This window comes from Hippoglossus stenolepis, chromosome 13, assembly GCF_022539355.2.
Source record: "Hippoglossus stenolepis isolate QCI-W04-F060 chromosome 13, HSTE1.2, whole genome shotgun sequence".
Lineage (NCBI taxonomy): Eukaryota > Metazoa > Chordata > Actinopteri > Pleuronectiformes > Pleuronectidae > Hippoglossus > Hippoglossus stenolepis.
In genome coordinates this window covers 467,032-488,301 of record NC_061495.1, presented here as the reverse complement: position 1 = coordinate 488,301, position 21,270 = coordinate 467,032, and the positions used below count along the sequence as shown (strand labels likewise).

Here is a 21,270-nt window from a genome sequence, read left to right as displayed (position 1 = left end):
AGAGTGGGACTACGCCCTCCTGTGTAATACAGCAGCTAATGTCATTTAACCACAGAGAGCAGCTAATAACAGCGTTAGCAGCTAATGTTCGTCTGTCTCTCGTCTTTGTTCAGGTTCAGACATGAACTCACTGATTCTTCTCAGCTCACCCACACGTCTGCAGATACTACAATTCCCATGATCCTCCTGACGTGGAGAACTAACAACTTAACATTTGGACTTTTCTTCAGGGAAATAAGAAACTTTTTAATGTTTCTGAACGAGACAGTTACTATAGCAACACATCACATACATATAGCTTTCTTATCTGTAAATAAAGTTGATCAGTGAATGTATGAAGACTATCAATGTATAATTATGGTGTATAAAGACATATCTTATCTCTATTTCTATACTGCAGCCAGCCACCAGGGGGGCGATCTAGATAGTTTGGCTTCAGTCAGGTTCTGTCATGCCGTACATTTTCCGGTGAAACTTAAAGAAATAACCAGCTCACACTCGTCAGTTTCTCTTCCCTCGTTTATTCGATTGAACTTTTTAAATCAACAATTTAAAACAAACAAAACTTCCCTGTCCCTCGTCCTGTCTGTCGTCGCCTTTAACAAAAACCAGACAAAGAACAATAAGACGCATTTTAAAAGAAGAAGAAAGAAATGTAAAAGCAGACTTGTCCTCAGGGAACTCTCAGGTCAATGGGAAGAGATAAAGTGCGTAGAGTCACTTGGATGGTTTCACACCGACAGCAGCAGGAAACTCATCATGATAAAACATTCACCTGAAGGTGACTCGTATTCAGATCCTCTGTTAAAGGACGCTTCTATCCTAACTGACACTTTCTGTTACGGATTCACTCAAACTTTAATCTCTTATTTTGAGGGAAGATCTTTTTTTCCCTTTACCAGCATTTGACTTAATAAATTAGATGATTTATTGAACGTAAATGGTAGATTATTGAAAGTCTGATCCAGATGTTCTGAAACCCTCCGTCCACACGCTCCCACTTGGTCAGCTAAAGATGTCATCACTCAGGCCCCGCCCACACTACACCACACGACCGGTGTACGTGAATGGTCATGTGTTTAACAGGAAGTAGATTGTCTCCTCTGCAGATGGTTGCTTAGTTACAGAAAATATGACGAACAAGGAACAGAGCAGCGATATCTTTCAGACCGATGACATACTCGTCTCTGTAGCACACGTGTTGCTGGAGGATTCCTGTAGAGGGCGCCACAGAGCTCAGAACGTCTCGGTCACAATCGCTGGATTCCAACTGATTCTGTTTCTCTAGATTCATCTCGAGGTGATTTACGACACTTTGCTTCATCTACACAAGCAGGTGAGGAGGAGCCAGAGGTCACATGACATCAGTTCAGATATTAATTATAGATGATTGCTGATTAATTTAAAATGAAGCAACACTGATGCTCAGGTCGTCCATGTCGTCCAGGTGTGAAATGTTCCATACAGGTGGTGGTGACATCATCATGGGGATGGTCACATGACGCGTGTTTGGTAGTTTTGCATATTTGTAACATTTAGATGGAAACGCGGTGATTGGCTCCACTCGTCCATCCATCGTTTATCGATCCTTTAATCAGCAGCACTCTGGATGTGTGTAGGTTTCCATGGTGATGAGGAGGGTTGGTTACCAGAAGCGGGGGGGGGGGAAAAGTACTAAAACAAACAGAGTGCTCGGCTCAGTTTGATGACATCATCATCTCAGGGTGATGTCATCATTGTTGCAGGGTGATGACATCATCTCTAAAGGCCCAGTGACTTGCGTACGATTTTCTGGGCGAGTTTGTAAAACTGCTCTCTGTCCTCGCGCCACATTTTAGAGGCGTCAACATTCGCTCCACTCTCATCGTTCGGTTCTGAAGAGGAGGAGGAGGAGGAAGAGGAGGAGTTTTAGCATCATCGGTTGTATTGTGAAAACACTTTTAAATGCTTTGTTTTTCTTTTACAAACATGATGAGGTGCGATGGATCTCGTGACGTACCTGCCAACATACTGACCACTGACAGCAGGATCTTCTCCACGCTCTGGACTGGACTCCACCTCTCTGCACTGCTCTCATATCCCATTGGATCGTCTCCTGGAGCGTGAAGGATGGAGATACACACCCGACCGTCGGGATAGACTGAAAGAAACAGACTCAAAATTACTCATATCTGAAAGCTGAGGCTTTTATTTTGAAAAAACAAACTTGAAAGATTAGATTTTTCTCTCTCCACTGTCGTTAAGTGTTAATTCACTGTTAAATAATAAAAGCTCCCGTGTCCCCTGGATCGCCTCCTGGTGGCTGGCTACAGCCTCCATGTTAGCAGATGGGACATGGAGCTTCACCTGTTTGTTTTTCTTCTTCATGCTTCAGGATCAAATGATACAGTTAGAACAGGAAGTTCAGTTCAGGTCCACGCTGCTGCTGCTGATGAAGATGATGACAGGTCAGCAGCGAGCCTCCAGTCCTCTAATCAGCTCGGAGCGTGTTCAGACACTTTGTGACATCATGCCTCAGACTGCTGTACAATAATCACAGTGCTAATGACAGCACGCTAACGACATGCTGGCGGCGTGTTGCGACAGGTGGGACGATGGTTGAGACGAACAGCGTCTCAGCAGGTTTCTGTTGCTACAGTGAATAGACGTCACATGACTCTGGTCTACATGGTCACATGACACATAAAAACATTTCATCGTTTGTTCAGATCAGTGTGAACATTCCTGTTCACGCACAGAACCGCTGTGAACGTCACTCAGACGATTTAACAACTGATCAAAGAAACAATCAGAACAATCAATGATGACAATAAAGGGCAGGCTGCCACCTGGTGGCAGCGTGTGAACTTACTGTTGGGGTGAAACATGTCGCAGGTGAACCTCATCTTTGGAGGACTGAGAGGATAATCAGAGGGAAAACTGAGCAAGGCAGGAAACACGCCACCTTCAAAACACGTGTCCTGAGGACCCCTGAAACAGAGACACAGAGCGAGGTTCTGTTAGAGAACACGACAACACGGTACCAAGCTCAGAACGTCAAGTTCTACAGATCAACTCATGCTGTGAGAACGAGAACATGTGACGGTCACTGTTACTAATGGTTCAAGTTGTCCTGTTAGATTGTTCGAGTGGTTCTTGAGCAGGTTCCGATGTTCCAGCTCTTCTATGAAGCAGTTCTTTGAAAATGTTTAATGGTCTTTCTGGGTCCTTTAAGGTACTAGTGCTAACTGATGTGGTTCTAGGAGCCTTTAAGATGATCTGATGATGAGAAATTCTGGTAGTGCTTTGAGTTATACAGTTCCTTGTAGGTGCTGTCATTAGGGTGGTTTAAGTGTTCATCGAAAAGGTTCTGGTTCTTCTAACTCTAGCCTTCATGTTCCTTTACGTAGTTCTTGCAGGGTTTTATGAAGTTCAAGTAAAGGACGACAAGCTGTCCTTCAGGAAGTTCTTCACGGGAAGCGTTCTAGTGGTGGCTGTGGTCATTCTAGACGTCCTGTGGGAGGTTCTGTGGGTCTCTGAAGGTTATGGTGAGGTGGTTCTAGACATTTTATAGGTTCCCTTTCAGGACTTTGAGAGTCTTGGTAGTTGCAGGTGTGAAACCACTGAAACGTGCAGCATTAAGATATGTAGACGTTTATCTGCAGGTTATTTCTAGAAAAACATCCTGTATCACTGCAGAGCTCATATCATGACGCTGATGTCACAGCGTGTGTGTGCGTGTGTGTGCGTGTGTGTGCGTGTGTGTGCGTGTGTGTGTGTGTGTGTGTGTGTGTGTGTGTGTGTGTGTGTGTGTGAATGAGCCGCTGGTTAAATTGAAGGGCAGACTGAAGCTGTTGGCACGTTAACAACAACAAGAGCAGGTTCAGTTACACATAATGATGATGATTCACTGACATCACCTTCTGCAAGAAGATATAACACACACACACAAAGACTGAGAAACACTGCTGTCAGCAACAACTACACACACACACAACCATTACTACAAACTACACACTTCAAAGATTCTACTGTTTTATTCATATTTATCTTAACCTGGACTGAACTGGATTCAGTTTTTTTATTTTTAGGACAAATATTTTGGATGTAGAACTTCTTCTTCCTCTGGTGCAAACAGCCTGATAATCAAACTTGGACCTCAGGGACACACTTGGAGCCTCACAGCCATGAGTCTCTTTTACCTTGGATTATTTATCCCTGTGGAGATTCCCTGGAGCTGCCATCAACAGTACCGTGACGCACTGAACATATTGTATAAGAACACTGTTGTTATAGAAGTGATTCTTCTCTTTACTTTCCTGAGAGGTTGGTTTATGAAGATCTGCTGTATTTCATAGTTTGAACTGGATTGAACTGAACTGTGTTGGGTTTGTGGGGGAGATGGAAACGGAATTTGTAAATATACGGATTGAAATCTGGACGTTGACACACAGACACCCCCGCCCCCCCCAAAATAAAATAAAATAATATAAAAAGTCTGAACCGTTGATTGTGAGAATTGTTTCCGCCCTAACGTCAATATATGAATTAATAATCAGGTTGATCAATGAACCTGTGGTTGGTGAACACTGACACCTGCTGGTCACTACTGAAGTGTGGACAAGTGTGTGGACACCTGAGCATCACCAGGCTGATCTCAAATAGGTGACCGTTCACTAAACTGTGTGAGTGTGTGTGAGAGACTCTGTGTGAGAGTGTGTGAGAGTGTGTTAGTGTGTCTGTGAGTTTGTGAGTGTGTGTGAGTGTGTACTCACATGATGAGGGCCTCCCACTCAAAGAAGTTCTCCTCATTGGCTGGACCTGCAGGAAGAAGATCATCATTCACTGATTCTACTTCCTGTTCACGATGACATGACATGTTTTACTTTCACCCTCAATCTGATGTTTATTAATATTAGTAGACTGAACCAGAAAGAGTTGTGTGGTCACCAGGTGTTACCATAGCAACAGTGTGGACGGAGCATGAGACTCGTCCTGGTGTAAATGTGACCTCAGATCAGATTTCATGTTAGAACTTCTCACCTGCAACGATCCCCTCAGGTGGATTCAGAGTCAGCTCTGAAACACAAACACACACAGGTTAGACTGAACCGTCAGGCCTGACCTTTGACCCTCTGTACGTTACGATTAAAACCTGAACTCTGTTTAAAACCCACTAACACCAGGTCTACATGAGCCTGAGGGTAACCCTAACCCCAAAGCTAGACCGGGGTGGTGCTTCCTAACTTATCTCCTTCAGCAGAGGAAACATAGATCCATCCTTTATGAAAGGAGAGGAGAAAATGGTGAAATATACCACCTGACCAAAAGGCCTTTGCGATTCTGCTAAATTAACAGGAAATTCTATTCAATGTACACAGATCAATAAGAGATGGAGATGTTAAGTACTAAATTATGGTTTTAATTTTTTTCAGAATTACAGTGTTAGGACTAGTGTGTGTGAGTGTGTGTGAGTGGTTAGGAGATGATTAGTTGGTTAGGAAAGGAGATGATTAGTTGGTTAGGAAAGGAGATGATTAAGTGGTTAGGAAAAGAGATGATTAGTGGTTAGGAAAGGAGATGATTAGTTGGTTAGGAAAGGAGATGATTAGTTGTTAGGAAAGGAGATGATTAAGTGGTTAGGAAAAGAGATGATTAGTGTTTGGAAAGGAGATGATTAGTTGGTTAGGAAAGGAGATGATTAGTTGGTTAGGAAAGGAGATGATTAAGTGGTTAGGAAAGGAGATGATTAGTTGGTTAGGAAAGGAGATGATTAAGTGGTTAGGAAAGGAGATGATTAAGTGGTTAGGAAAGGAGATGATTAGTTGGTTAGGAAAGGAGATGATTAAGTGGTTAGGAAAGGAGATGATTAAGTGGTTAGGAAAGGAGATGATTAGCTGGTTAGGAAAGGAGATGATAAAGTGGTTAGGAAAGGAGATGATAAAGTGGTTAGGAAAGGAGATGATTAGTTGTTAGGAAAGGAGATGATTAAGTGGTTAGGAAAGAAGATGATTAGTTGTTAGGAAAGGAGATGATTAAGTGGTTAGGAAAGGAGATGATTAGTTGGTTAGGAAAGGAGATGATTAGTTGTTAGGAAAGGAGATGATTAAGTGGTTAGGAAAGGAGATGATTAGTGTTTGGAAAGGAGATGATTAGTTGGTTAGGAAAGGAGATGATTAAGTGGTTAGGAAAGGAGATGATTAAGTGGTTAGGAAAGGAGATGATTAGTTGTTAGGAAAGGAGATGATTAAGTGGTTAGGAAAGAAGATGATTAGTTGTTAGGAAAGGAGATGATAAAGTGGTTAGGAAAGGAGATGATTAGTTGGTTAGTCTAGTCTACATGTTTGCACTTAACTTAGTTAAATCTACACTGCAGTTAAACTTGGTTAAATATTGATTCCTCACTAACCTGAACAAACTAGAACCTACGTGTTTCCCCACAGAGCCGTAAAGCACTTCGTCTTGTTTACGACACGAGTGTAAATCATCTTAACTTCATGTTTCAGTAAGAATGTGAATGTAGCATGAACAGGATCTGAGTCACTTTAACTTCATATCGATAATAATCAAACATCAGGCTCGAGTCGCGGAATAACACGTTAAATTGTGTTTTAAGTGGAGTTTGGTGCAGTTAGCTTAGCAGTTAGCCTGTTAGCTTAGCAGTTAGCCTGTTAGCTGACGCTAAGTTTGGCCCCCGGTGTCGGGACACGGAGGTTCGGCTCACTCACGTTTATACTCCGCCATGAGTCTCTTCAGCGCGGTTCCGGCCATCGAGTTTCACCGGAGACTCAAAGAAACAGAAATAAAAACACTCCGAGCTCCTCTGCGTCTCTTCCGCTCTGACAACTGCGCATGTGCACAAGCTCTTCTTCATGGGTCTGTACCAGCAGCTGTCTGCCGCAGTGCTGCCACCTGCTGGACTGAGGTCCACCTCCACGAGTCCTCATTGAACAATAATAAATAGTAAAGTTTCAATAATATATTTTCAATTAATAAAGTTTCAATTAATAAAGTTTCAATTAATAAAGTTTCAATTAATAAAGTTTCAATAATAAAGTTTCAAAAACCTTCACTCAGCAGCAAGAAATAATCTGATTAATAACCAGATTATTAGTTTTATCCATCAAGGATGATTTTATCTTCCAGACCTACAACAATCTCACATTTTATAATTAAATGAAAGAAAGGCTGGTGCTCGTGGAAGAAATCACAAGTCAAAACATTAGAGGAAAACTTATCCAAAAATAATGGTATGAAGATTTGCCCTAATTATGCAAATCAGTTTTTAGGTGTTCACTGAACCTTCAGGGGTCAGGGGTCAGTTTCACAAGGGCCCCAACCATCAAGCACAAACTAGTCAGGAGTTTCCTTCCTGCTCCTGCTGTGGTAATTATTATGACAATATGGTGAAAACACTTTCAGAGACAATAAATAAATTCTATCCTATCACCAGTTTCATAAATTGTAAAACCACCCATGTTGTGAATCTGAATGAAGTCCAACATGGGAGCGATAAAACTTTTAGAAGTAGTGAAGTAATCGGCTCTGATGTCAGGGGCCGGGACAAAATCAAAAGCCTCAAACAAAGAGAGGCTCCATGTCTGGATCCACGTCCTTAAAGGCTCCAGAAACCCTGGTCTCAATGAGGACTTCATCTTTTTATAATAGATCACATCATGATCCTTCTGAGTCCTCGCCCCTCAAACCCTTTTATGTGCTCCTCGTTGTAGAAACTATATATCTGTATCTCTTGCTGTGGATTCTGCTCCTCATCTCTCGTCTTTCTGCACCATCCTTAACATTTTGTTCATGGTGTTGATTGTGTCATGCCCCTAGAGGCCAGGTACAGTACTGCATGTTTCCACCCTGCTCATCTCAGTGTTCACCCTGATGAAGACGTTGGTGTATTTTTATGTATTTTAATGCTTCAAGCCCACTGAAATAAATCCTTTTACATTTCCAAACCTCTTTGAGTCCCTGGATGATCATGACATTATTTTTGGACCTAAGTTTTCCACCTGACTGTGATCAGCTGTTTGCAGTGAACTCAGTGATGATCTGTGAATCACTGAGATACTGAAGGAAAGTTCAAAACATGAAGTTCTTCACTGTTCAGTCTGTGAGACAATGTCTCATCTCTGCTGTTTTCATATAAAACTGATAAAGAACATTTCATTATTCTGCCTGAGTGAAAACACAAAACTCATCAACCTCAGGTGCTTCAATTTATTTTCTGTTTTAAATATCTACATTATATATCATCACTTCATTAACAAATACATATGATTCAAATTCATTCATAACATAATTCAACATATTATTGTTATAATAGAACTTAGATGTATTTAAAAAATGTGGATCTCTTTTTATAATATCAAACATTTAGATTAATTTAGCAAATTTAATGATTTAAAGAAATTTTCAAAATAATACTGACATGTGACATTTATATGTTAATAATTCATTTGATCTTTACTGAGGCAGAAAGACAGAAAATAAACAAGTTTAAAATCTTTAAATGAAACTTTTGATTTCTTCACAGATGGTTGGTGTGGGTGTGGGTGGATCGGGATCAGCTGATCCAGATGTTGGTGGATCGGGATCAGCTGATCCAGATGTTGGTGGATCAGGATCAGCGGATCCAGATGTTGGTGGATCGGGATCAGCTGATCCAGATGTTGGTGGATCAGGATCAGCGGATCCAGATGTTGGTGGATCGGGATCAGCTGATCCAGATGTTGGTGGATCGGGATCAGCTGATCCAGATGTTGGTGGATCAGGATCAGCGGATCCAGATGTTGGTGGATCGGGATCAGCTGATCCAGATGTTGGTGGATCGGGATCAGCTGATCCTCAGCAGTCTCTTCAGGTGAGTGAGGATCTGCTTCACCTTCAGTCCATAAACCAGCGGGTTACAAACGGTGGGAACAATTATCACGAGCACGGAGCTGAGGATGGAGGCCGCGGGCTCGCTCCCGCCGTGCAGGCGGCGCTGCAGCAGCTCGACCCCGGCGCTTACTGAGTAGTTGACGAGGACGAGCAGGTGCGGAACGCACGTTTGGAGCGCTTTGCTGCTGATCGTGCGCGAGTCGCGCAGACAGATGAAGAGGATCCGGCCGTAAGTGACGAGCACGAATATGACGGGAACGAGCACGGTGGCCGCGGAGCACAGGAGGCCGTACACTTGCAGCAGCCGCGCGGCCCCGCCGCCGCAGCTCAGACTGACGAAGCTGTACACGTCACAGTAAAGTCTGCGGAGCCGCGTGCGGCAGAGCGGCAGGCGCGCCGCCTGCAGCGCCGCGCCGCCCACCAGAGCGGCAGGAAGCAGAAAACACAGCAGCAGCAGCGCCGCTAGCGCGGCACGCGACATGAGCGCGGCGTGGCGCAGCGGGCGGCAGATGGACACGTAGCGGTCCAGAGACATGGCGGCCAGCAGCATGAAGCTGGACGAGCCCAGAGACGTCACCACGTAGGCCTGACTGATACACACCGGCCCCGGCACCTCCACCTGCCGCAGGCCCGACGCCAGGTCCGACAGCAGCCGCGGATAAATGGCCGCGCTGCCGGCGAGAGAGTTCAACAGAACCGCGGCCACGAGCACGAACATCGGCCTGTGGAGGCTGCGCTGAGAACAGATGACGTAGATCACGAGCACGTCACTGACCAGCACGAACACGTACAGCGCGAAAAACACGAAGAAGAAGATCCAGCGGTGCTCAGACAGCTGCGCGACACCGTCCAGCATCAGTGACGTCACAGCGGCCAGCGAGCTGGCGTTCGACGTCATAGTGGAGAACAGAGTGACGTCAGAGTGTTCAACAGTGAAACATCAGAACAAACAAAAGTGACACAAAGAGTGAAAACATCAGAGTGAACACGTTAAAAACATGAGACACAACATGGGAAACACGTGGTGGACGAAGGACATGTGTTCTTCATGTGTAAACGTTCTTCGTCTCTGCTGCTTTTATCAGACTCTTCATCCTCAGTGGAGCTCATTAACCCAAGTGTCAATCATCAGCTTCATCAACATGTTTGTATGTGAACATGAAAACACTCATTAACACGTATGTGACAGATCCATCAAATCGGCTCAAATATGTATTTGAATAAATAATGAATTATTCCCATCATGATAAAAGTCTGGATGTTTTTCCTCTTTAAAACATATGAATGTACTAACTCAGGTATTTAATCAGTTTAACAGTTTATTAATCTGTTCACTTACTTTAAGTCAAACTGAGGAAACACAATGAACAAATCAAACACACCCTCCTTCCCTGCAGCTTCAACACATCTTCATACAAACTTTATCAAACACAAACTGAGTAAAAAACTGTTTAGTTTGTTTTTAACAGTAACAGAAGGTTTGAATTTAGACTCAATTCAAATAATCCTCTACACAAACTTATTTTTGTTTTTTGTGGTTTTAAAACGTACAAATATCACGATACTGAGAAAACTACAAGACAGAGAAATGTGCAACTACAGTAAATAACATACAAACAAACAAACATTTATCTAACGTCTACTTTTTAGTTTGGTCCATGTCCGATCTGCTAACACGCAGGAGGAGGGTTAATGACCTATACTGCAGCCAGACACCAGGGGGCAATGGAGACACTTTGGCTTCACGTTAGAAAGCTGTCATGTCGTCCATGTTTATTTACCGTTGAGTTTTTAAAAGTGAATGAAACATTAACGTGTTTGAGTCTGAACGTTCAACACAACAGGTTTAGCCCCACCCCCTCCTCTGTAACGTTAAGGTTTATTAATGTGAACTATTCAAATCATTTATCTGTAATTAACCTTTAAATAAGGACTGAAAACAAACCAGACTGATGATCGTGTGTAGTTATTCACTTAATACGTGAATCTATTATAAACAGTTAGTTTGATGGTTTCTATAATAAACATGAACTAACCAGAGATATTTTTGAAGAGCTCATAAGGTAGCAGATGAAAATTAGCGTGTAAGCTAACTCTGTTGATGAGCACTGTCCCGACCAAACGACCAAACGCCATGTGGCTGTGTTGGGAGATCACAGTGACAAGCTAATGCTAACATGTGATGAGCTAACCATGTTCTTATGACATGAACGTCATCATTGTGTTAACAACCATTCGTCAACATGAAGAGTGGGTCAGCTGCAGTTTGTTGTGTTGTTCATTTGTGAGTCTGTTGAACGAGACGTTTGTGTTTATGTCTTTTTGTCTCCTACCTCTATCAGAAGGTTCTGCTTAGAACCTTTCAGCCATGGTGTCCTCGTTCTCCTGCACTGAACCACAGGTACGAGGGGTCAGAGGTCACAGAGACGACCAGGTGGGATAAACAACAGGGAGATGATGTCACCATGTTTGTCCTGAGACTGTGTGGACTAACGAGCTGCTCGTCTTAATGAGGCTGCTTAACGAGCTGATCTCAGGTGACCTCATTAATGAACTGACCAGACAAACACCAGACAAACACCAGCAACACACACACACACACACACACACACACACACCTCATCTGTCAGCTGGTCATTGTCTTATTTCAATTTAAATATATTTTATGGTTTACCGTACAAATATATATATATACAGTATACATGCACTGTACATGCGCTGGTGTCCAGACGTCTCTGCGGTCGTCATGTGTTTGTTGAGGTTTGATGACATCACACACAGAGTTTGTTTGGTGATAAAAATTTATTTGGTATCTGTGAGTAACTACAGTCGTAGTGTTCTCATACATGTCGTCTGCTGTTCATCAAACTGATATATATATATCTATAAAAGAATCTACATACATCTAACACAAGATCAGTCGCTGTGAGTCACTGTTGTTTAGTAGGGGGGGGGGTAATAACTGTGACAAATTAAGTGCTGAATCTTCAACAAGACAAATGATAATATTATAATTATAAATCTGTGCATTAAATAAGTCTAAAAATAAAAAATCTTCCATCGAACACACATGTTAAACAGATGATCACACACAAACACACACTAACACACACGTGTGACGTTTCAACACGCTTCTTTGGTTTTTGGGTGAAAACTGAATCAGCCTGAAAAGATTTTAAATAAATGGATTAAAGCACAAACAGCTGGAATGTGACAAAAACATGTTCAAAGATACGACTTGGACATTAGTGTGGACATGACACGTTAACACGCCACACGTTTAAATCACGTCTGGTTTCTACCCAACACACGCAGGGGACAAGGTTAGGCACCTGAAGATTTGAATTTACACAAATAATCCAAAGAGATGATCAAATCCAATCTGTTCCAGAAACATTCTTTAAAATGTCATGTCAGATGTGTTGAAATCTCTGGAAACTGAAGGACATATAAATCTGATTTATACCATTGAGACACAGAGAATGATTCTTTAATCACAGAATCTTATCTCATAGTTTCCTGACACATTAGGACATAAAGACGGGATTATTACAGATACTGATGAGATTTCATGTTAATTATAGACTTTATCTTATAATTTCACAGGACGAGCAGCTCGTCATTTTGTGCAACACAACTACGATCAGATCTTATTATGATTGAAGTATTTTTCAGTGATGTTAATATTAATGAGAACATGTTTTTCTGTGATGAATCTAGAGCTCTTCAGTGTGAACTCTGTGTCTTTAAAAGAAAACGACTTGACCCACAACGATTCAAACGTCCGGAAGAAACTGAGCAGACGTCATTTAAAGTGTCGGTGTTTAACGGCTCATGTCGTAAGGCAGACGTGCTGTTAGCTCTTAGTTGTTCCATGTTTCTGGTTTAACTGTTTAGGCCAAAAATACAAAGAGACAAAAAGAAAAGTGCTCAAACAGAAGGAAAGAGACAAACTGACGATTCAACGTTTCTCAGCTGAAAACATTAAAATCAGCAGCTGAGTCATCGACACAAACATCTTCTCGCTGTAATTTATCTTCATCTCATATCAACAGAGTCAGGTCACAACAACATTCAGGCATTTAGAGGACTTCATTACCCAGAAACCACGCTATTGCTAAATGCTTTTCTTGGATCTACTGTCTGATGTTTGTTGTTGTAACGATTGTCGTCCTAAGTTTTAATTTGCTCCTCACAGCTGTTATTAGCTGCTGTGCTAACGTTAGCTAACAAATGTTGTTATCTCAACCTAGCTAAAATCCTCTGTATCAAAGAAGCTAACATCAGTCAGGGTGAAGTTAGCTCATGTTAGTTAGCTCTCTATCTGATGTTAGCTTTAGGGCTACATCCGTTATAACGATGACTAATTCACATGTTTATTCGTTTTTTAACCAATAAGTTTATTCTGATGGATGAAAGTTGTTTGTACAAATCTTAGTGCTCTATGTGAAGTTAGCTTTAACGCTGCAGCTCATCACAGTGACCGTTTCATTGTTTTTAACTGATTTGAGATACAAATTCTGTAGAAATGTATTTTTATTGTTAAAACTTTTAAATTGATTCAAACTTCTGCTGCTAGATAGCTAGTCATTGTTAGCTTGTAGGCTAACATCAACTAGCTCTGGACAAAGATATCTGCTAATAGTGAGCAAATGTTCGTTAGCCACTCCTGTATTTATTCAGAGGCTTCCAAACTATTTTAATCAACTCACCTGTTCTTATTAGCCAATGTTTAGTTACGTTAATTACATTTAATATCCAGTCGTAGTTTATCACAAACACGTGGATCATCTTCTAATGTTATCAATGTGTTGGCTGCAATGCTAACATGATTAGCTTCTGTTGTTCTTTGTCTCAAGTCTTTTATTCTGCGGTGACCTGACTCTGTTCATCTTCATCATTGCTCCATCAAACCCTCCTCTTCCTCACCTGGACTCACAGGAACCATCGTTTCTCATGGTTCATTTATAAACAGTCTGTAACCATGGCAACCGTTACATGTACTCTGAGCTGTCTTTAATATTTTCAGTCCATGTTTGACGACTCTTCATCAACGTATTTCCTCAGAAACATGATTCTTAAAAATCTTTAACACCAAAGAAGCTGAGTTTGTTCGCAGAGAGCAACTACAACTCCCACAATTCTTTGACACTGCAAGATTGTAATCAGACATTTTAAACATCAATGTGGAGTTTTTTCAAACAGTCGATCAACAGAAACATGGATCACGTCATAAACACATACATGTGTTCTTCATGGTAACTTTTCAATGTTTTACGTGAGTTAAGACTCGTTGCATATTCTTTAAGAAAGTTCTTTAAGAAAGAATTGTTTGAGGAAATAGATGAATGAACAGAGGTGAATGTGAGGGGGCGGAGTTTGTTCAGGTTTCAGGTGGGCGGAGTTTGACAGTGCAGATTAAATCACACCTGTGAGACTGAAGAAGACTAAAATCTTAATTCTGACTTGAAAATTATTCTGTGTTGGTAAATTTTGGCGCCGACGCTTATTTAAAATTCTAGCTACGACACCGCACATGCTCATGATTAAAGAGGGACTCTCCACCAGAGGGCGGTGTTTCTCCGTCTGTGTTGGTACACCTGTTAACACACCTGTCAGTCACGTGTCGACACACAGGCTGAGTCTGAAATCCCTCACTTATCACTTTATCGTGACTTCTCCATTTCGTAGTTCAGTCCGAATGTTTTTTATACCCTGTATAATGAACTCACAACCGATGGTCACATATAAATACTAATTGTGAAATAAACATTTAAAATTTACAGTGGGATTTTTCACCAGCCGACATCGCTGTTGTTGTTTTACGTCATACACTTGAGACAATGACGTCAACAGTGTCTGAAAGAGTATTTGTGTTTTCTCGATGACCTCATGTATCGTCTCTATATAGAAGACATAGTTATATTATATAGTTATATAGTTTATATAATGAAGGTGTGAACAGTGAGTGATTTCAGTCACAACCACAGTGAAACCTGGTGAGTCAAACCCCGCCACCTCCTGCTCTTCCAATCACAACCTGTTATTTGTGGGTCATTATTTTCCTGCTCAGATCTGACAGGCCGACGAACTGGTGAGCTCCACCTCCTCTTCCTGTGGGAGTCAAGACGGTCATTCCTTTACTCCTCCTCTTCCTCCTCCTCCTCCTCTCCCGCCATCACCTCCACCAGCAGCTCAGCGGTGCAGGTCGCCTCCCCCAGACTGTTCACCGCCTTCACCATGTACTTAGCGTCATCGTCGCCCGACACCTGCAGGTTAATGTCAGGAGAACAGTGAGGATCTGACATGAGAGCTCAAACTGAGTCAGAGTCACCACAGAGTTTTAGTATTAGTCCAGGAAAATGTCCTCAGTGTCAGTTCTTTTAAAGTTGACGTGAAGTGAAAGTGAAGGACAGTGTGTGTGTGTGTGTGAGTGAGTCATTTGACCTCTGACCTCTGAAATGACCAGACTGCAGTTTCCGTCTTCATCGTAGTCGATCTGAAAGTGTCGGGTCTCTTTGATTGGCTGCTCGTCTTTGTACCACACCACCTCTGGATCAGGGAAACCTGGAGACACAGAGATGATGAGGACAGATGTTCGTTTAGTGACGATCGTGAAAATAAGATTTGGCTTGTTTAAGTCTTTAATCACTTTGTTAAGTTGAGCTTGTTAAGCCCTACGAGACATATTGTGATTTGTGAATATGGGGTACACAAATAAAATTTGATGGATTGATTGAGTTCAAATAAACTGTAAAATAAGACGACACGTCTTCCCTCCAGAAATGAAGTTGAAATATCTCTGAAACCAACGCTGCCATCATGTGGCGAAGACGTCAATTACAGTCAGGGTCTGAGCAGTGGTGATCGTGGAGTGGAGCCATGGTATCAAGCTCACGCCCATACATGCTCTCAACCAGTCGGTCTCAGCTGTCAATCATGATGTCTCAGCCTGTTTTTATATCATCAAATAACTGATTCAAACCAAACTGATCAGAAACACTTGAACAAACATCAGTGAGATAAGAACGAACTGAAAAGACAGAAACATCTTTGACAAACATTTATTTAACGTCTACTTTGATTCTTTAGTTTGGTTCATGTCCCATCAGCTAACATAGAGGAGGAGGGTTAATAACCTATACTGCAGGTAGCCACCAGGGTGCGATCTAGATGTTGTTCATCTTTATTTACAAGAACCTTCTGCTGCTCTCTTCATTCATTCTCTGAACTGAAACATCTGCTCACACCTGCTCAGTTTTTTCGTTATGATATACTTATATATAATTATTCAGCGACCTTCTATCTTGCAGTCGAAGCGAGCGGCACTTCCCTCCACCACCTCCACGTCTTTGATGACGGAGCTGAAAGTGGGTTTACACTCGGTCTTCTGCTCGTACTCCAAACACTCCAGGAACTGATTGTCCTCTGAAAAGAGACGGAACAAAACGTTTAGTTTCTCAGTTTATCCTCTGACAGCAGGTGTGAGGACGCAGCCGCCTGCTCAGACCTTCAGTGGGTGAACCCTTCTTGGCGCTGACTCCAGCCATCATGGCCATGGACGACAGGCGACCGATGGCTCGCACAGCGTGACCCGTTTTCTACCACAGAAGAAGAGACGGTAAAACAAACACCACCTCAGAGTGTTTTCCTGTAACAACACAAATGTTCTGTGTTTACCTGCCACTTCCTCCTCAGGATGTACTTCTTCATCCGCTCCTTCGACAGCTTCTTGGCCTTCATGGTGTTGGTGTCCTGCTTCAGCCACGGGTGTTCGAAACACTGAGCGCAGGTCAGCCGAGCTCTGACGGACAAAAACAGTTCAACATGTTGGCCTCATTTATTTTGTGATTATTTTCCACTGTTGGTGTCATGAGTCCATTACTTCATGTCTTTCTTCAGCAGACTGGTGATGAAGTCTTTGGCGGTGTCGGAGATTTCATCAAAGGCGTCGTCCTCAAAGTCCCAGGAGGCCGAAGTGACGTTGGACAGAGTCTCGTTGTCGTTGTCGCCCATGAAGGGAGACAGACCGCTCAGCCTGAGAAGACAAACACAGGGCAAAATGATCCCAACTCAATATTTCAAGAACCATCCGTCCTTCCCCTGCCTCTGATTGGCTAATACTACTCAGAGTAAGCCAATCAGAGGTGTGGTGAGGGCAGGTCTTAGCCCCTCTCGGGCAGGAAAAAAAATAACACAAAGAACAGATGCACATGAAAAATTGTGGAATAAACAACGTTTGAGTAAAGACAACTAAAGAAAATGAAGCAAGCCAAAGAAATCCAACTAAAGATAAGCTAAGCTAATGGTGAAGTAAATAAAATGAAGTGAAGCTGAAGAAGCCAAACTAAAGTGAGGCTAAGCTAACAACATGGAAGTGAGCTAAATGAAGTGATGCTACTAGCGTCAGTACAGTGAAGTACTCACAATATGTAACAGATGACTCCTATACTCCACATGTCGGTGGGATAACTGATGGCTTCGTAGTTAATCACCTCGGGGGCAACGAACTCCGGGGTCCCAAACAAAACCTTTAGAGTTCCAGCATTTTCTGTCCACGACACAAAAAGAGTCAAAGATTAATTTCTTCATCAGATTGAACAACATGTTGAATCAGTTTGATTCAGTATTTAATTCATACTTAATTTAAGTTTCTTCAAGAATGTTTTGTAAATCAACAAAGAAATTGTCCTTTTTACGTCACACACTCAGACAATCATGGAAAACAATGAGACCAATATTATTTAATAAATCATTTGTTGACATTGGCAAAATAACCACAAAGTGACCCAACCACAGGCAGGAGGTTTGTACCTAGTCGTCTGGCGAGGCCGAAGTCGATGAGTTTGATTTTGCTGCCGGTTTTGTTGACACACATGATGTTCTCAGGTTTGAGGTCGAGGTGGACGATGCCTTGTTTGTGGATGAAGTTGACTCCATCGATGATCTGCAGCATGTATTTAATCACCTCCCGCTCCGTCAGCTCAAAGTCCTCGTCGATGATCCGCTCGAACAACTCGCCGCCGGAGATCCTACATAGGTACGCACCAGAGTGGAAGAGATTAAAAATAAACCACATAGACCTGTATCAGTCTGAATGAATAAGCATTTAAAGAGAAATCTCAAAAACTATAACATCAAAAATAGTCAAGAAGAAAAACAGCAGACTCAGAAACATCGTCAGTGTTACTTTGGACTCAGTCTTTATCAGAAACTACAAATATGAGCAGATCCCTGATATTCAGAAACAAAATTTAGAAATCAAACAAACGGCAGATCAACGGGACGCTTGTTCAATTAACAACGCTGAGAACGATCGTCGGCGTGAAAACTCTACGTACATCTCCAGCACCATGACGATGTCGGACTTGCCCTCGAAGGCATCGATACACTGGACCAGTTTGGGGTGATGGAGGCTGTTCATGATGCCGATCTCATGCCGGACGTTCTCCTTGTCCTTCACTGAATAAGCCTTGATGAACTTTCCTGCCCAAACCTTCCTCGTGGCTTTTTCCACCAGTTTAAAGACTTGACCGAACTTTCCCCTAAAACATAAACAGTTGTGATGTCATCACGACACAAAGTTTAAACCAGCGTCAGGTTCTCCTGTGTTCACATTGAGGTTAAAGCTGCTGTTATAGTTTTTTATAGAAAAACCGGTGCATTGTGGGTGAGTAGTGAGTGGGCGGAGCCTTACGTTCCCAGTCTCTCCTCCACGTCGTACAACTCCTTCACCTTCACGTCTGTTCGGATGCTAACGTCTCTGTAGTCCGGCTCCTTCTCCAAGTCTGAGCACACACAGAGGTCAGAGGTCACCGATACTGTCGTGTCACATGACCAGAAGTAATTTCATCTTGTGATTGGTTCTCTGTCAGAGTTTGTGTAACATCATTTCATGTGATCTGAAGTTACGCTGTTATGTGTTAGGGATTGTGTTGTTCTCGTTGTGTGGATGGAAGTGGTACCTTCATCCTCGTCTTCGGCCTCGTCCTGGTTCTCTGTCAGTCCAATCAAACAGCAGCAACGTTAGTTCAGTGAGTGGCGTTAGTTCAGTCACATGACTTTAGCTCAGCTGTTAGCTTGACCTTATTTTTACTCTGTGTACTTTACTGACCGTCGTCCACCAGTCCGACCGTGACGGGCTCAGACTCCGCACTCGGCTCGCCGACGCCATAAATGTTTACCGCCCGAATACGAAACTTATACTGACGATCAGGAAGAAGGTTCTGGAGATGACACAAATGTTATCTAAACTTTATTTAAACATTTTATTTCCTCAAGAACAATGTGACGTTGAGTAAAAGCAGCTACACACCTGGATGTTATAGGAGGTGCTGTTACACGACACCAGGTGTTTCCACTGCTGCTCCACGGACTCCCAGATCTCCAGGTTGTATGATTGAACGGCGCTGCCGCCGTCGTAGGTCGGCCCGTACCACGACAGGGTCAGACTGGCCCGCCGGATATCTGAGGCAGCCGGGACCTTCGCTGGAGGGTCAGGTTTATCTGAGGGGGGTTTAACCAATAATAACATTATTTCCATTAATAACAACTGATAACTGATAATAACAACTGATAACAACTGATAATAACCTACCGACGATGGTGAGGTTGAGGGCGGCCTGTCGGAGGCCGTAGCTGTTCCTCAGCTCGATGGTGTAACAGCCGCAGTGTTCCTGCTGTCCGCTGGAGATGGTCAGTTTACTGCTGCCGTCACCGCTGTCGATGGAGATGTCGGCCGAGCCCTCCTGGATCTGAACACACCCACACACTGAAGCTGAAACATCTGTGATTTGTAGTTTATCAGGTGTTGATTCCATAAAGAAACAAGATAAAAAATCATCAACACCACAGAAGGTGTGTGTGTGTGTGTGTGTGTGAGACCCACTGGTTTCCTGAACTTTAGCCAGGTGCAGTTGATGGGCGGAGCTCCAGAGAACTTACAGAGGATCTCCACCTTCTCTCCCGCCAAGATCTTCATGTCCTCAGGGAACTGAAGGATCTGAGGAGGCAGAGCTGCCAATACACATCAATAATCAATAATCAATCAGGAGAAGAAAGCAGGAGAAAGAAAGAATGGAGGAGACGTAAGCTCTTTTTAATCCTGGAACCAAACTTCATGTCAGTTTTTAAAGACTGAACATGAAACAAAAGAACAGCTGAAGAAGAAACATGAATTAAAATAGATTTGCTTTTTAAAATGAGCTGATTTCATCATGATTATCTCTTTACACTCCATCATCTCCTGTTTATTCATGAGCTGCTAACAACTGTGTGTGTGTGTCACCTTGTTTTGGAGGAGTCTTGGGAGTTGGTTTCTTTATCCTGGCTTCACCTGATGGAAACAAAAACACAGCAGCACATCAATCCCTCGATCAGTCAATCAATCATTTCTTGGTGTTGCAAAGCAGAGGCAGCAGCAGAATATGAGACAGAGTGATGACTCCTGTAGTTGATCCCATTGAGAGTCCTGATGACCATATATGGACAAAATGTTACGTTACAGCATGTGTGTGTGTGTGTGTGTGTGTCTGTGTGTGTGTATGTCCATCCTGGATCATACCACAGATGATATTTAAATATACATGGACAGTCCAGTTTCAGTCTTAAGCGTTTGGTTTTATCTGCTGTAACAAACGAGCCAATCAGCAGCCAGAACCAGACGCAGATTAAAGGTCAGAGGTCACTGAAGCATTGGGTTAGGGTTTCCTGACGAGCAAAGTGTATGAGGTCACCATGGTGACAGAGACTGATAACACACATGGTGTATAATGTATAGTCGTGTCATTGTGTCTGGATCCGCACCAACTATGTTCTAACAGCTTAAGGAGCGTTTGATTTATGTACTGTGGCGAGCCGGGTGGGCTGACACCCAGATTCTGTCCTGTGGGGTCACTCAGTGCACCTGGCCGGGTAAGCTGCTCTGTGATTGGCTGTGCTGCACATTTCTCTTCCTGCACGCTCCAATCATCTTTCTGATTCTGTACATGAACACTAGCGGAGACTCTGTCATTATTATAGAATGAACATGACTCTGGTCATTTATCTTCAGTTTGCGTTTGTGTTATAAAACGTGAAGTTTGTTAAATCATCTTCCATCAGTCACACGCTTTGAGTCTTTGTGTCCACAGGGTCAGTCCTTCTCTTAAATGGAGACGGTTTTATTCTGTGGCGTGAAGCAAAGTCTGAGACGAGTCAGGGAAACCAGGCCTTAAAAGGAAGTGTGGGCGAGGGGCCATGAAGCGCTGGGAGCATCATTCCTCCGCTGTCAGCTCAGATCTGTTGGTAAAACTCAGCAGACGACAGGAGGAGCTGAACTACCAGTTACCTCTGAAACTGAAACCAGTCTGTCTGTGTTACGTCTCCTTTATTTATCATCATCCATGTTCATGTGCAGATATT

General features: G+C 42.8%; 3 protein-coding genes across 8 annotated transcripts in view; all 3 read right to left on the bottom strand.

Moving 5' to 3' along the window:
* Positions 1-21,270, bottom strand: part of LOC118120114 (abl interactor 2-like) — an 882,953-nt gene that overhangs the window by 412,699 nt on the left and 448,984 nt on the right. The gene's annotated exons all lie outside the window — the stretch shown is intronic.
* ube2g2 (ubiquitin-conjugating enzyme E2G 2 (UBC7 homolog, yeast)) lies at positions 502-6,864 on the bottom strand. Its single transcript, XM_035174387.1, has 6 exons — positions 6,708-6,864; positions 5,023-5,058; positions 4,755-4,800; positions 2,852-2,970; positions 2,000-2,140; positions 502-1,874 (listed from the first exon to the last, which is right to left on the bottom strand). The coding sequence occupies exons 1-6, from the start codon at positions 6,748-6,750 to the stop codon at positions 1,762-1,764; spliced, it is 498 nt and encodes a 165-aa protein (XP_035030278.1). The 5' UTR covers positions 6,751-6,864; the 3' UTR covers positions 502-1,761.
* The window catches only part of mylka (myosin, light chain kinase a), a 36,210-nt gene continuing 26,591 nt past the window's right edge, over positions 11,652-21,270 (bottom strand). Inside the window, exons 18-33 of the mRNA XM_047342522.1 lie at positions 20,156-20,203; positions 19,757-19,884; positions 19,466-19,622; positions 19,184-19,374; positions 18,983-19,094; positions 18,834-18,866; positions 18,566-18,656; positions 18,210-18,413; positions 17,683-17,900; positions 17,296-17,419; positions 16,754-16,906; positions 16,549-16,672; positions 16,379-16,469; positions 16,168-16,296; positions 15,323-15,435; positions 11,652-15,137 (exon numbers count right to left, since the gene is read on the bottom strand). Coding sequence (XP_047198478.1) covers positions 15,009-15,137; positions 15,323-15,435; positions 16,168-16,296; positions 16,379-16,469; positions 16,549-16,672; positions 16,754-16,906; positions 17,296-17,419; positions 17,683-17,900; positions 18,210-18,413; positions 18,566-18,656; positions 18,834-18,866; positions 18,983-19,094; positions 19,184-19,374; positions 19,466-19,622; positions 19,757-19,884; positions 20,156-20,203 — 2,045 coding nt within the window. The 3' untranslated portion in view covers positions 11,652-15,008. The remainder of the gene's footprint in view (positions 15,138-15,322; positions 15,436-16,167; positions 16,297-16,378; positions 16,470-16,548; positions 16,673-16,753; positions 16,907-17,295; positions 17,420-17,682; positions 17,901-18,209; positions 18,414-18,565; positions 18,657-18,833; positions 18,867-18,982; positions 19,095-19,183; positions 19,375-19,465; positions 19,623-19,756; positions 19,885-20,155; positions 20,204-21,270) is intronic.

Coding starts and splice junctions, on each gene's coding strand:
- ube2g2 (XM_035174387.1), bottom strand. CDS start 6,750: ATGGCCGGAACCGCGCTGAAGAGACTCATGGCGGAGTATAAAC. Junction 2,141..2,851: donor CGACATGTTTCACCCCAACA/GTAAGTTCACAC, acceptor TGTTTCTTTCAG/TCTATCCCGACGGTCGGGTG. Junction 1,875..1,999: donor AGTGGTCAGTATGTTGGCAG/GTACGTCACGAG, acceptor CCTCCTCTTCAG/AACCGAACGATGAGAGTGGA.